At 38.4% G+C, this 14,996-nt stretch overlaps 1 protein-coding gene across 3 annotated transcripts in view; it reads right to left on the bottom strand.

Annotated features, from left to right (window-relative positions):
* Positions 1 to 14,996, bottom strand: part of TBX15 (T-box transcription factor 15) — a 109,283-nt gene that overhangs the window by 43,411 nt on the left and 50,876 nt on the right. For all 3 annotated transcript variants that reach the window (XM_082458912.1, XM_082458913.1, XM_082458914.1), the window contains exons 2-3: positions 6,284 to 6,497; positions 1,207 to 1,308 (exon numbers count right to left, since the gene is read on the bottom strand). In XM_082458912.1, the coding sequence (XP_082315038.1) occupies positions 1,207 to 1,308; positions 6,284 to 6,497 (316 nt within the window). The remainder of the gene's footprint in view (positions 1 to 1,206; positions 1,309 to 6,283; positions 6,498 to 14,996) is intronic.

Genomic DNA, 14,996 nt, shown 5'->3' with positions numbered 1-14,996 from the left:
TAGCTATGGAAAAGGTATTTTACTGCAACCTTTCACCTTTCAAATGCAAACCATATAATCCATTGGCCACTTGTTCAGGATTTGGTTCCTTATTAAAAACATCTTCCATATTGTCCTATAAAACACAGACATGTGCAGAGACCCTCCAAGCCCCTCACTTGTTAACCATTTCCTAGCTAAGAGTCTGAATTTAGAAGCATTTCAATGACAACCTAGTTTTGAACATCTTCATCTTCCACTTTATTTTCCCACAAAGTCACTGCAAATGAGACTAGGTTAATCAAAGTCTTCCCACTAACTGGGAAGACTTAGCGGTGTTTCTGGGAATGGCTGCACTGAGGCAGAGACCTCCATTTTCATTGAAATGGAGGATGTTTTTAAAGAAAGGAGCATCTCCCCTCCTAAGTCCTACATCAAGACCACTTCTTTCTTAGCCAGCTCTCCCTCTAAAATACAAGTAATGGTCTTCTCTATTCACCTCTCACCTCCAAATTCATGGGCTCAAGGCCAAGTTCTGAAATATCTCAAAAATGAGCCATGACTCACTGATGTGACTGAGAGCTCAGGAGATCAATTAAGCCACAACTTGTTTCAAACAAGAACTATGTGTAAGACACATGGAGACTATGTTGGCTTTTAATGGCTTTGAAGGAAAGTTATTTAGCAAACTTGTTCACAACCCGTTTTAATGAACAATAATTCCCCTTAACTAGATGTTCTTCTTGAGGTCTTATCCAATTCTCCCATTCTTCCCCTCCATCATCCACAGGATAATCCAGCAGGTATATGATTGAAGGTACTGTACTAATCCACTTCTCCTCCCATTTTCCAAAATAAATCATCTCAACTCACTTAGTATTTCATAAACCAAATCATTCAATGTGTTAATCATTTTCAATGTTAAGTGAATTAGTTTTAGACTTAAGATCCATTTGATTTTTGCTACTCTGGCAGACATTATACAATCCCACTCTTTAGATAGATATAAGGAGGATTCCAGACCAAACCATTACTGGTTCTGACTTCCTACCTCTAGTGACTACTTCCTGTCTGGTGTTCTGCCACAGGCCATTGGCATGTCCTCCATCCTTGTTCCCTATCCAGTACATTGTACAGTGCATTGTTAAAATGTTTCATCTAATGAGTTTATAGAACCATCCTGGGATACTGGTGATGCCCACAGTTCCACATCTCAGTCATCCTTACCTGTATCTTTTATTGTCCACAGGTACAATGTCCATTGCTATGTAGTACTGCTGGTGTGGATCCAGGCCAGTGATTTTCACTCTCATGGCAGGAAACATCCTCCTGTGGATGGGAATAATGTAGGAAGCTCAGCAGTCAGAGGGGGAGAAGTAGCAAGAGTAAAAGCTTGATGAGTCTCTTCTTAATAGGAATGCTAAGCGCACAAAGTCCGATATCCTCTAATCCTCAAAGTTGGCTGTTTTTTTTCACTTTGGAAATTATCACTATCAAATATGCTGAGGATTTACATTGTTGAAATAGCACCTCTTCTTAACTTAAATTGAACTGTTTGATTATTCATACACTCAAAGACCTCATACCATAACTTGTTTTATAGTATTAGTTAATCTTTAATGTGAGATAGATGGATAGACAAGAGATAGATAGATAGATAGATAGATAGATAGAATGTGTGTATATACATTTCCTATTAGACTATAACATTCTTAAATATACTTATACTCTTATACTTAATATACTTGAATAACTTATATTCTTCTTATTCCCCAAGTAGCTTGTCACAGTTGATTGTAGTAATCATGAAATATTTTCTGATTGAGTCTATTTGAAAATGACCACTCTAAAAATAATATCTCAAGAAAAGAAGAAAAAAAGGAATGTGCTACCAGTTCCCAAATGAAGGACCACCAAAGTCTTTTTTTTTATGCATAAAACTGTAGAAAAATTTCTGCAAGTTCTCAGGCTGTCAACGTGTGTGTCAGAGGAAGGACACTGCAGAATAGGGAGCAAATACCAAATGAATTCTAGTGGCCTCTGGGCAATACCTTGTTTCTACCACAATGGCTTGTTAAACTTGCCAAAGCAAGCGAGGTCAGGATATGACACTTTACAACTACTCTCATAATTGAAGAGGAGGAGAGAGAACAGCCCAAAAGAGGTATTGAGTTTCGAGGAGACTAAAATAAAATTCACCATTCTTCTTTAATCATAAGAAAGAAGAAAAACATCAAGCTCTTGTGCATGTCATGCATTTAGGAACCAGACATAAGAAGTGCTTGGTTCAAAAATTTGGATTGCCCTGAATGTGCTCTAGAGTACTTGTACACAAAATGTTGCATTAAACTTAACCATCTGGGGCCAGTTAGTTGAGCTGGGCAGAGCACGGTGCTAATGAGGTCAAGGTCACAGGCTTGATTCACATATGGCCTAATTGGCTTTGCTCCATTTCATGGCCATAGACCATACCCTGACCCCAGACAGCCATCTTGCAAGTGTGCATTGGTTGTTTACATGACAGGCTTTCTGTGCTAGTCACACACTCTACTACTCAACAAAAACAACTCAAAAAGCAAATATCCTCTGGTAATAGATTGGTGACATCAAAATCATATTTGGGGGGAAAGCACAGAGGGACCACAGACCTTCAACAGGGATGATGGCTAATTCTTAAACATTTGCAAAGAATAATCTATTACCAATTCTTTCCCACTTTATAACTTTTCAGAAGCTTCTATTGGTATATCATTTTAGATTTTCTTTCTCTACCCTCACAAGCTTAATTAGAAAGCCTTATATTTTATTTTATTTTAAATGTATTTATTTATTTTTGACTGTGTTGGGTCTTTGTTGCTGGGCGCAGGCTTTCGCTAGTTGGCGCGAGCGGGGGCTATGCCTCATTTGCGGTGCGCGAGCTTCTCATTGCGGTGTCTTCTCTTGCTGCAGTTGCAGAGCACGGGCTCTAGGGCACACAGGCTTCAGTAGTTGTGGCATGTGGGCTTAGTAATTGTGGCTCGCCGGCTCCAGAGTGCAGGCTCAGTAGTTGTGGCACACGGGCTTAGTTGCTCTGCTGCATGTGGGATCTTCCCGGACCAGGGATTGAACCTGTGTCCCCTGCATTGGCAGGTGGATTTTTAACCACTGTGCCACCAGGGAAGTCCCAAAAGCCTTATATTTTAGTCTTATGGTTGGCTAATGAAATTTGATGGTGGGTTGCTCATAATGACTAAATCTAACATTCACTATAGGTGAGGCACTTTGACCCACATTAACTCTTTCCAAAACTTTGGGAACCTTGGTCTATACATGTATATATAGATCGTTAATTCCCGACTTAATAGCAATGATTTATGATTGCCCTGTATATATAAATATTTGGAGAGCATCTTGCCAGAGATGGAAAGTCCTCTCCCTTGCTATCTGAGATAAGAAAATGTGGTTCCTCTCAGCCATCTAAAGAGGCTGCATTACATTGAAAGAGATAAATTTATTTTCTTGATGACTTTTTAAAAAGGGGTTAAGATGTCTTTAAATTCAATACCTGTTTTGTCTGGAACACTTATATGACCTTGAGTGGAGAAGCTACCTGTCTCTTTTCAGAACTCAGGTTCTAAAATGAATGAGCTGTGTGGCTCTGGATAAGCCATTTAACCTCACCATCTATAAAACAGAGGAAAGGAACTAAATAATCCTTAAGGTGACCTTTTGCTTTAAAATTCTATGACAATTCTTAAAATCTGACCAAAGTTGCTTTTTCTTTTTGTCAGTATTTTAGCACAGAATATCAAGTAATGTCATAACACCCTAGAGAAAAATTAATCTTTCATATTCATAAAATGAGATGTGTTTGGTTTTAATTTTATGCCTAAATTTAGGCCAATTCTTTTGACTTCCAAACCCGTTTATCCCTACAAACACCTCTGTCCATGGTGCTGATCATGCAGGTTTTGTTGGTGCATTCAAAGATTGAGGGCTCTGTAGACTACAGTAGTTCTGAATCAACGGGATTATAGTTTGGGATGTGAGAAGAAGTAGATGGTGACTAAGATCTTCTGAGAGGGGAAAAGAACAGAGAGTCATACATAACTAACAGTAACTAAGAAAATGGAAATTGGAGTTAAAAATGAAAAAGACACTACATAGGAAGAAAAATGAAGTGAAAAGGAAAGAATCAACTTGGGGGATGGGGAGGGAATGACAAAAATTCACAGAAGATAAAGACTTCTTTGCATGTTTCTGAGTGGTTCTGGAATTACTTGAGCAGAGTTACTGGTAGCAACAGCAACAGCTGAGGCACTCCAATATGGAAGCAATGAATGTAGTTTCTAAACCTAAATAAAGGGATATGATTAAAGAACAAACTGTATGTCTGTGCTGGGAATCTCTGGATATATTCAGGTGTCAACGTGAATTTGTGAAGGCAGAGATATGGAAAAGTAAACATTGCAGAAAATCATGAAGTGAGGTCACAGGAGAATTGTCAAGGAGGTGCTCAGGTAAACTGAATTCACTGAAGTGCAGGGAACAAGGGAATGATATCAGGAACACAAGTGACTAAAATACACAGACATAATAGTAGTAAGTAAAGACCCAAAATAAAAACTGGAAAATCTTACAGATAAAAAAAGTAATATTTCCCCTCTCACCAAACCAATGCCCTTGCCAAAAACTAAGAAAAAGAGTAAAAACTTTTTCCTTGAATTGCTGTTTCCTTCCAAGTCATATCTCAGAATGTAGACTCAAGATGTAGACTGAAACCCAAGCAACAAAAAAGAGATGGTTTTTGAAAGTAATTCTGGATAAACAACAAGGTCCTACTGTATAGCACAGGGAACTATACTCACTATCCTCTGATAAACCATAATGAAAAAGAATATAAAAAATAATGTGTATATGTGTGTGTGTGTGTGTATAACTGAATTACTTTGCTGTACAGCAGAAATTAACACAACATTGTAAATCAACTATACTTCAATTTTAAAAACAAGTAATTCTGGAAAGTAATTTTGAAAGTAATTCTCCTTCAAAATTGCTCCTCCTAAGAAGCTTTTTAATGGTTTTATTCTCTACTAAAACTTAAAGAAGGAAGAGGGTTTACAGAGGAGGATGAAAATGAATAAGACTTCAGGTTCATTTTAAGCTCACCTTTATGTGATATATTATTGTATTGAGAGGTTTCTCTATATGCATTCAAGTGAACTAGACCCAATCAAACTATGCTTTTACTTTAAATGTCTATGTGCATGAAGACAGCTTATGATCAATGAGGTAAGTCTTTTTGGTCTCTGTGATGTGAGACAGTGGATTGACTTTGTAAATATGAAAGCACTATAATTATTTTAATTTCAGTGAACTATTCCTATATACTAATAAACTCAGTCCAAATTTATTTTGATTTAAATCATTTTCATTTTAAATCCAAGGGGCAAAAGCTATAACCATTTCTTAACAGTGCAGACTTACAAATAGTTGAGACAATTGTTTTGGAGCCAAACAGATTTGTGCAGAATTCTGGAGCTGCCCTTTACTACCTGTGTGGCCTTAGTCAAGTTAATTAACTTCTTCCAGCTTTTGCATCCTCATCCATATATGGGATTATCACATCCTACCTCATAGGATTCCCGTGAAGTTTAAATAATGAAATACATGTTGAATATCCAGCACAAAACAGATACCTAACCATGAAAAATTTAAAGATACCAATAAAGAGTAGCTTAATTAACAGTGTTTATTTCAAGATACGCTGTGTTTTTAAAACTTTTATCATCCTACATAAATCATTTTGCAAGAGTTTCCACCAGGTCCCATTAAAGTAATCACATTTCAAGCCAACTATAAAACACAGTGGATCGATCAGCAGGGCTCCAAAAATGCACCAAGCCCAAATTTTACCAAAAACAAAATTCTTACAAAAATACCTGGCTGATTTAAATGCCTTAGAAGATGCAAGCTTTTTCTCTTGAAAACATTGGTTGGTGAAGTAACACTTGCTTTGGAAATCTATTGTTTGACTGTTATGCACCATGGATCTCCAGTATTAGCTGGAATACACTTGCAGGCAGAAAATGTTTGTGAGGGTAGAGGTGATTTAGGTTTGAGTGGTCCTTGGAGGAAAGTAGCAAAATCACAGTAAACACAAGAAAAGCACTTTATCAAGACATCCAGATGCTGAAAAGTGAGTGTGAGTTGCTTTGGCTGCACCAATGCTACTACCACAAATAAGTGAAAAGAAAAATGTAACAGCTCCTACATTTGATTTCCTCTTCTTCGAATGTGGCTATTCAAAGGAACTTGTCCTTACCTGCCTGCTTTGGTGATGATCATCTCGGTTCCAATGTCATGGAACCTCTTCCAGAGGTCAGCACACTGCAGCTCCACCTGAATCTCCTCCATGGAAGACATGGCAGCAGGCACAGGGCCTGCAGCACCAGGGCCCAGGTCAGTGTGAGTGTCAAAGGAGCAGGAAGACCGCTCAGTGATCACCTCAGAGTCTGAACCAGTGCTCTGCTCGGAATCTGCAAAATAAACAGTCAAGACTTAGGTGAGAAACTGCTGAGCTCCCTCCACACCCCTGGCCCTAAAAGATGGAGGCAGGGTAGGGAGCACGATGGGGTGGGGAGAGGGGTGAACAAAAGGAGACTTAAAGCTGGGAAGCTCCAGAGCACAGCACTCAGCGTATTTTATTATTTTTTTTTTAATGGTTTGTTTTTGTGATTTATGACCTTCTTTCAGGTTTCGTGTTTCCAACATGACATCTGGCATTTTAGTAAGTTTTAGCAACAGCTGAAGAAAATTGGTCCACAATAGGCAACATAAAGAGTACTAATGTCACCATGTTGAAGGGAATGAAGCCAAACTGGAGCAACAAAATAGACAAATGCCAAATTTTAAAAATAATAATAATCACAGACTACAGCTGCAAGTCTGGATTAGACCATTTAACTTGGGGGAAAAGATTCAATGCTAACAACAATGTGTTCTTTAATTCCATACCACTCAGCATCACTCTCCTTCAGTCAGTTATTTTTAAACACAGTGAGTTTTCCTCCATTTATATATCCTGGTCATCAAAAGTAATGAAAAGTTATTTGGGATATTTAGAAACACTTTGCTGTATACTTGAGTAAATGGCTTTTCCTAACTCTAATCAGGCCATTTTGGATGAAAAAAAAAAAGTCTGTTGTGAGGCAAGGATGTAAGCATATGGAAAAAGTTACCCAAGAAGGCAGTTGAAACAAAGGGAATAAATGAGTTTAGGAGACACCTTGATTGGTTTCTGAAGTATGGGCAGAGGGGAGGGCTGATCCAAACAGGAAGGTAGGATTGAGAGCAACCAAATAAAAAGCTGGCATGCTGGGCCAGATGGTCCTTTCCTCTTTCGTCTTCTGTTCTCATGAAGAGCGGGCTGGCAGTGGGGTGGGGGGGGGGGGGACAGGGGGGATGTAGACCGATGGAGAAGCCTAGAGTCAGATCTACTAGAGAATTTTCTGTAATTTTTCAGGTTTTTTACTTTTAGAGGCCCTATGCCAAGAACTTTATCTCCTAATATTTTCCAAACTTGGATTAGCTAGTACAGTTTCCTTATGTCAAACGATACTGCAAGCCAAGCCTAAGAACCTATTTCTCTAACTCACCCTTAACATCTAGGATTCCGACTGCTTCCCCCATAATTAAATACATACATAAAGAAAGGTTGAAAACAATGATGTCTTACTCTGACAACTGGCTTTTCACTGCTGTCAAAGGTCAGGACCTCTTGGGTACCAGTCCTTGACACTAGCAGGATGGAAGGAGGCTGGGACAGAAAGCCATATCATCTTGCTGCCATCCTCACTAACTGGAGCAGGTTTCTGGGCCTGTGAACAAGCCCTCTCATGACACCTTTAATTTTCTTTTCTTCTAGCCCTAATGTGTTCCTCTCTCAAACCCGGGCAGCATCACTGCTGAAGATATTCAGCACACTGCAGAACTGAACCAAGCTCCTAAATAACAGGGAAGTCTCTGCCCAAAATCTTTAGTTTATCCACAATCACTGGTCCAGTCACCATCTTCATCAAAAACATTAAAAAGCTATATGACTAGATACTACATGTCTAAGCATATCATTTTATATCTTGGACTAAACAGGAGCTAATATTTGTCTCCTTCAAGTACAGAAAAGTGGAGCTACTTTTCTAAGGTGAGAGCTGTTGAGTGACAATCAGGCTGTATCCCAGCCTGATGCTATCTGCTTTTCAGTAGCAGAGCCATGATATCCTCACACACTCTCCAAACATGGTAATCTGATCCCTTGAGACATGGATTCCCAAATCCTATTTTGTTTCTGCGATATGCCAAGAGATCCTCACTTATCACTAAAATTGTGAATTTTTCAAGAACTTCTTGAAGCAAGATTTTTAAAAAATAGTCTTGTCCTACCTTTGGAAGCAAAGTGTTATGAAATCTCCTTACCATAAAGTGCTACGGTTATGAAACAGTTGGAAAGAGGCAGGGCCCAGCAAAAATTTTGGACATATAATTTCTCCAATGTGTGTTTAGGAAGGAGGAAAGGAAAGGAAAGATATCACTGCGCTAAGTGATAATATTTTTAAGGCAGCCAACTAGAGGTTAGGATTGGAATGGGAACTGTGGCTGGAGATTTAGGAAGTAAGAGACTGCTCTTAACTCTCTATGTCATCTGGAATAAAACAGGTACTCAAAATGTAACATTAAATGGATTGATGAATAACCTTGGACAAGTCACTTAGCCACAATGGACCTATTTCTTCATAGTACAATTAAAAGGACTGAACTGAAATCTCTTATAATCTCTTCCACCTCTAATGGCTTAAAGAATGTAAGACTCCATCCTAATGCAACTTTCAGTGATAACCCAGGTGACCTCAATTAGAAGCATCAAAAATTTTTTTCTTCTACTTAAAAACTTTTATTTAGGAAAAAGTCCAAAATACATGTAAATAAGTCAAAAGAGATAATCCTTTTCAAAGATCATTATACAAATTGCTTAATTGGGACTTTAGTTCTAAGTAACTCAATGGCCAATCATTTGTAATATAGATTGTTAGTTGTTCATGTTTTTTTTTTAGGTAAAACACCAAAACCATGATTTGTGAAAGAAGAAATTGATAAGTTGGAGTTTAAAAAACTGTAGAAGCATCAAATTTAAAACTGTCTGGGAAAGACAAGTTAAATGAGAAAAAAGACTGGGAGTTCAAATTCACATTATCATAGGAGTTAAAGAATTGAGTTAGTATTCTGTTTATAGTTTCAATCAAACCCATCAATAAGCACCTATCAGCATGTGGCCCTATATGAGATACCATGCAGATAATTTGAAACAGAATCCAGACCTTGGGAAATTTCCCAGTTAGTGTTGATTAATTATGCGTCTACTGAGTGCTTACTATGTGCCCAGTACTGTGCTAGATTCTGGGAAATATCAAAGTACACAATGGGGCTCCTCTTAAAGGTATTTACAGTACAAGTGGAAACTGGGAGCATTCGCAAATAATCAGAGACTAAGACAAATACTACCATGCAGTTTTCCACACTATTACATATTTTCCTGTATGTCTCATAGGAATTCAGAAAACAGAGGGATCTGAGAGGGCTGGAACATTCCTGGGGAACCCATGGTTACAAATAAAGAAATGGACAAGATGTGGAGGCATAGGCAGTATTTTCCCATGAAGAGGATTTTCAGAGACAGTTATTTGTTTCCCTGGAAATACTCTGTGCTCCTGAACTCTCACTCCCTCACAAAATAGAGTCCAAGTGACTTTTATATACAGAATGCAGGCACCAGCCCACATTTTCAGTCACATGAATGTACCATGGAATTTTCCATTCTTGGTTGTTTCTTAACTGCCATAGGTTGGAAACAAAATTAGTATTATATTTTATATAGTTTGTTTTTAACCCCTAGAGTAATGAGGGCTACCTGTGACATAAACTACTCTACAATACCCTTAAAATAGTAATCTCAGAGTCCACATCAACAGCCTAGGTAAAAATAAAGTTTAATCCTTTGTAAAATATATTTCTAAATCATAGTTATATAAAATACTTAGGCTAACCATATCAATTATTTCAGGTATTAATCAGAATGTATAATCAAGTTACCTAAGTCATGAATGTAAGAAATGTATACATAGCGGGTGGGTTATTTCAATCAAATCAGGTCATCCATTCAGAAATATAATCAGTCTTTTGAAGATCAGAAAACACCTCTGTGTTTTCAAGGTTTTTTCATTCTTGGCAACTTGTGACTTCCTGCCTTCAAAAAATAACCACTAGGAACTCATTTGAATGACCTGGAAAGATTTCTTGGCCATCAGACGTCTCTTGTGAGTAGTATTTTAACAAGGAAAGTTTTAGTAAGTCAGAACATAAATGATAAAGTTATACATAACTAAGGAAGTTAAAGAAGAAAACTTTGGGAACCTGCGCTAAGCCAGTTACAAGTCACTGGAGAATATCATGTGACTGACTCATAGGGTCAAGCTAACATATCTATTACCATCCAAAAAAAAAATCTCTCTAAAAAAGAGAATCTAACCATCCGGTCATTGTGTCACTCATTTTCTATCTCTGATCTATTTCATATTGAGAAAATGGATACCTTTAACGTTAAGTTCCCAGAGAAAGTTGAGTTTAGCTTAGAGAGAATTCCAGTTCTCAACTCATACAAAATAGTAGCAATAATAAAATAGTTTCTTAATTTATATTTTACATATTATCTAATATATCCTTCCATGTGATGAGCTAGATATGGCCTATACTTTTATGTCCATTTTGTGGATGAGGAAATTGAGACTAAGAAAAATTGAAAACAACATGGCCTACAAAGTAGGTCTTCTGCCTCCTGAATCAACAATCAGGTCTCCCCAAGATCATACTACATTCATCCCTGGCCAAAGCAGTCAGCAATTCTGTAAGACCCTTCAACTGTTTTGGCCATCCTTACAACTGAAATAGCTTAACATGTTTGATCTTGGCCAAGTCACATAACTATTCTGGTCCCTATTTTCCTTGATCTTTATAGCACAGCACATGCACATTTAATTAGGGCTGCTATAAAGTCCCTTTTAAGTTTAATGTTCAACGGATGGATTCGTAGTACAGCTTAAAGACCACCAAGTCTAACAGCAGCAACCCAACCACGATAAGCTGATTTGGTTGACATGTATAGAAAAAGCCTGAGTTATGTGTTCTTTGACTTCATTTCAAAATTAGGGGACTTCCCCAGTGGTCCAGTGGGTAGGACTCCACGCTCACAATGCAGGGGGCCTGGGTTCGATCCCTGGTCGGGGAACTAGATCCCTCATGCATGCCTCAACTAAGAGTCCGCATGCCACAACTAAAAGATCCCACATGCCGCCACTAAACGATCCTGCCTGCCGCAACTAAGACCCGGCGCAGCCAAAATAAATAAATATTTTTTTAAAAAATTAGACATTATTAGAACATATTTCATAGTCTGCCAGGTGATTTTCATCTCCACTTAACTAATAATTTTAAGGAATCATTTCTTACTACAGGTAGCAAGGCACATTTACTTTTAGGGCTCTGCTACTCACCAAGAGTGGGGTCTTGGAAAGTCACCTCATTTCACCAAGCTTCAGTTTCCTTATCTTTACTATTTCCTTATTTTCCTATCAAGGTCAAGGAAAAGATACCTTCCTTCTCAAAAATTACATTTATATCTGTATGATAAAGACAGAATCTAACGGTTCTGCTGATAACAATGTTAGTGACTTTGGACAGTGAGACGAATATAAGCTCACAACAACTATCCCAACCAAAGAGTTAATGGTCAACACCTATTGAGCACTTACTGGCACTCTGCTAAGACCTTACATACATACCATCATTTAATAGAACAACTCTAAGAGTTATTATTATTATCTCCATTTCAAATATTATGGACAGCCAAATCCAAATTGCATCGGTTCTACCTCCTAAGGATTGCAGGCATATGAAATTATATTTAATTCCATTTTTATTCCACCAAACATTTCTGCTTTGTATAGACCAGGGTGTGTATTCATGTACGAAGACAGGCAAAACAGGTTCTTGCTCTGAAGGAGCTCACAATCGGGTAGGAAGGATACAGAAACTGTTAAAGAAGATGGACTGCGATAGGTGCTCTGGCAGATGTAGAGGAGCAAAGTACTACCAGGAGCTTTGAAGAGCAAACAAGCCAATGGGCAAGAGGATCAAGAAGACGTCACGAGGTGACATTTGAGAGTGGGTTTGAAATCTATATGCGCTTTATATGAGTTCAATATGAGCAAGCAAAGAAAGTATGGGGACAGAATCTCAGGTAGTGGGAATAGCATAAGTAAGAACTTGTCATTTTTAGAAAATTACAAGCACACAGATATGGCCAGAGCTTAAAAATACATAAGGGAAGAGGGGAGGTGAGATAAGAGATAAGTTGGAAAATCAGGTTCAACGCAATTAAACAACAACTTATTTAACATTGAGTATGTGCCAATCACTTTTCTAGATTCTTGAGACATCATCTGGGAAAAAACAAAAATCCCTGGCCACGTGGAGTTTATATTTTAGGAGAAATGTGTGTGTCATAATAAGGAGTTTAGACTTTATTTTCTTTATACCAAAGTTTTCTTTTAAATGTAGGTGATGATGGTTGGGTCTTCCCTTCTAGACTATGAATTCCATAAACTGAGTTTCATGCTTTGCCACATCTCCTGAATGAATGATACACGATAGCCTGGTTTCAATGTGGAAGATGGGTGGTAGAAGACTACTGCAGAGTCAGATAAGAGACGTTGAATTTTCTGAGATGAGATGCACAAGCCACTTCCATGAGACTGGACCTCAGCTGTCATATTTTACCCAAGGGAGAAAATAGCTTGAAACAATTCAAAAAGAAAGACCTAAACCAGATGATAATCAAACAATCATTCTTGTTTTTGTTTCTGCCAATAACTGGGACATGACTACATTGAGTGGTACCCCCTATCTGATACTGGCAGGGCAACCACTCCTTGGCCTACTTCTTAACTCCCAAAGCCTCTAAAACCAAGACCCACCCACAGTCATCTCAGGGCTCCCATTCACACCATAGGAGACATCAGAAGCTATAACCCAGGTAGCACTCTCTGTACCAGGCTCAAGTAAATTCCTATTCCCAGAGGACCTCTGCAGTGGAAATTGGTTCTGGGACATCAGATTTTATCAGGTAGCTTAGCAAAATCTGGTGATGAAACTTTTCATAGAGTAATTCTAAACACGGCAGAAGGAGAGCATTTGGCACTGACCTGAGTACGGACTGAGCCCAAATTTGATACCCAGTCCAGAGCTTCAAGGGAATGAACTATAACCCAGGTTGGATTAAACTAAAATTATGATGATAGCAAACACTCAAATGAGCCTGTTAGATGACTTTAGTAATGGAATGAAGTCTCTGAGCCCTCCATGCCCTCCAAGTTCTATTTGGGAAAAAGGGGGACGGTAACCTGAAGCCTGCAATTCCCATGCCAATAATCCAATTAGGGAGACTGAGAGCACATATCCTTCAGCTGCCTAAAGCACTCTCCACCTGACAACCAGCACCTCTCTCACTGACGTGCAGACCACAGGCAAGGACCCAACGTCATCCCTTAGATCTAAGCCTTTTAAAGAGGCTTTGCAAAGAAGTGGCGGCAGTCATTTTTACATCTATTTCTTGTTGATCAAACGAAGGCTCACTGTCATTAAAGGTTCAGCCTCTAGTGCTCCAGCATGCTTTGCAGGTGGAAGCAAACAAAAGAAGAGAAACAACAGGCACTACACTAAATAGTTTATATACATTTATATTTAAGCCTCATGTAATTTTCACAGAAAACCCTATGAAGTAGGCATTATTGCTGCCACTTTATAAGTGAGAAAGCTGAGGTCCAGCAGATGAAAAAGCTTTTCTCACATTATATTACTAGGGGGTGTCACAGTGGGATTTGACTTAGTCTGACACTAGAGGTGATGCTCTTTCCACCATCAACTGTTGCCCGGTTTTTAGAACTAGACCTGCACAGTTCTGTGCTTCCCACTCTGAACTTGGAAATGCAGAGCTAACGTTCAGGCTGCTCGGTCAGACGATAGCTCTATGGAAACTAGAACATTATCAGTTCTTTGGGGAAAACAGAAAATTCAAAGCCAGGTCAGATGGGAATTTACCTTTCGCAGTAGCAGGGCAGTTACGTTCAGGAATATTTTAGGTCTCTTCACTAACTTAACATTATTTAACAAGTAAGAACAAATGTAAAAGGCCCTCTTTTGTTGTATTTCACTTCCTGTTCCCAGCACCCCCATGTAAAAGATACAAATGTGACAGAGAGATCACTGAAGATCACTGTCAGTGTCAAATCACTCTTTTGGTTTAGCCTAGAACATAAGCAAAATAATATTAGAAGGTACTTGGAAGATGTCTGGACTTTGAGAAGTGTGTAATGACAGCATTGAGAGACAAGAAAAGGCAGCTGAAGTAGTTCCTACTTGTGCGTAATTTGGTTTACATAGGCTTAAGTCAGAGTTCAGGGCACAGAAGTGTTTGACAGTATTAAATATGTATCTGTACTTGAGGAGAAATCAACTGATAATTATATATATGAAAGCACTTTATAAACAGTAAAGTATCAAATTAACAGATAAGATTATATGCCAATGATCAAGGTAGTCGGGAAGACCAAGAAAAAAATAAGGACAACTATGGGTCCTGGATTTTCTAGAACAATCCTAATTTCAAATATTTTATTTCATCCTCCCCATAAAATTAAAAGTTTTGAGACCAACTTTCGGTTCAGAAAACATTCTTGATGAAAGCACAGAAAATGCATAAATGGAATAATCAAAAATTGGTCAGAATCCACGTGGCAATATTCTAATCTAAATACTTCTTGCCCCAGAGGTCCTCCAAAAGTTCATCCTGATGGACTGGGTGGTCTTCAAGATTTACCAGTCAATTTTAGGCCAGTAGCTGTCAACACAAGCCCCTTCACAAGGCTCTT

Source organism: Balaenoptera physalus, assembly GCF_965194825.1.
Source record: "Balaenoptera physalus genome assembly, chromosome: 1".
Classification (NCBI taxonomy): Eukaryota; Metazoa; Chordata; class Mammalia; order Artiodactyla; family Balaenopteridae; genus Balaenoptera; species Balaenoptera physalus.
This window is presented reverse-complemented; position numbering and strand designations above follow the sequence as displayed.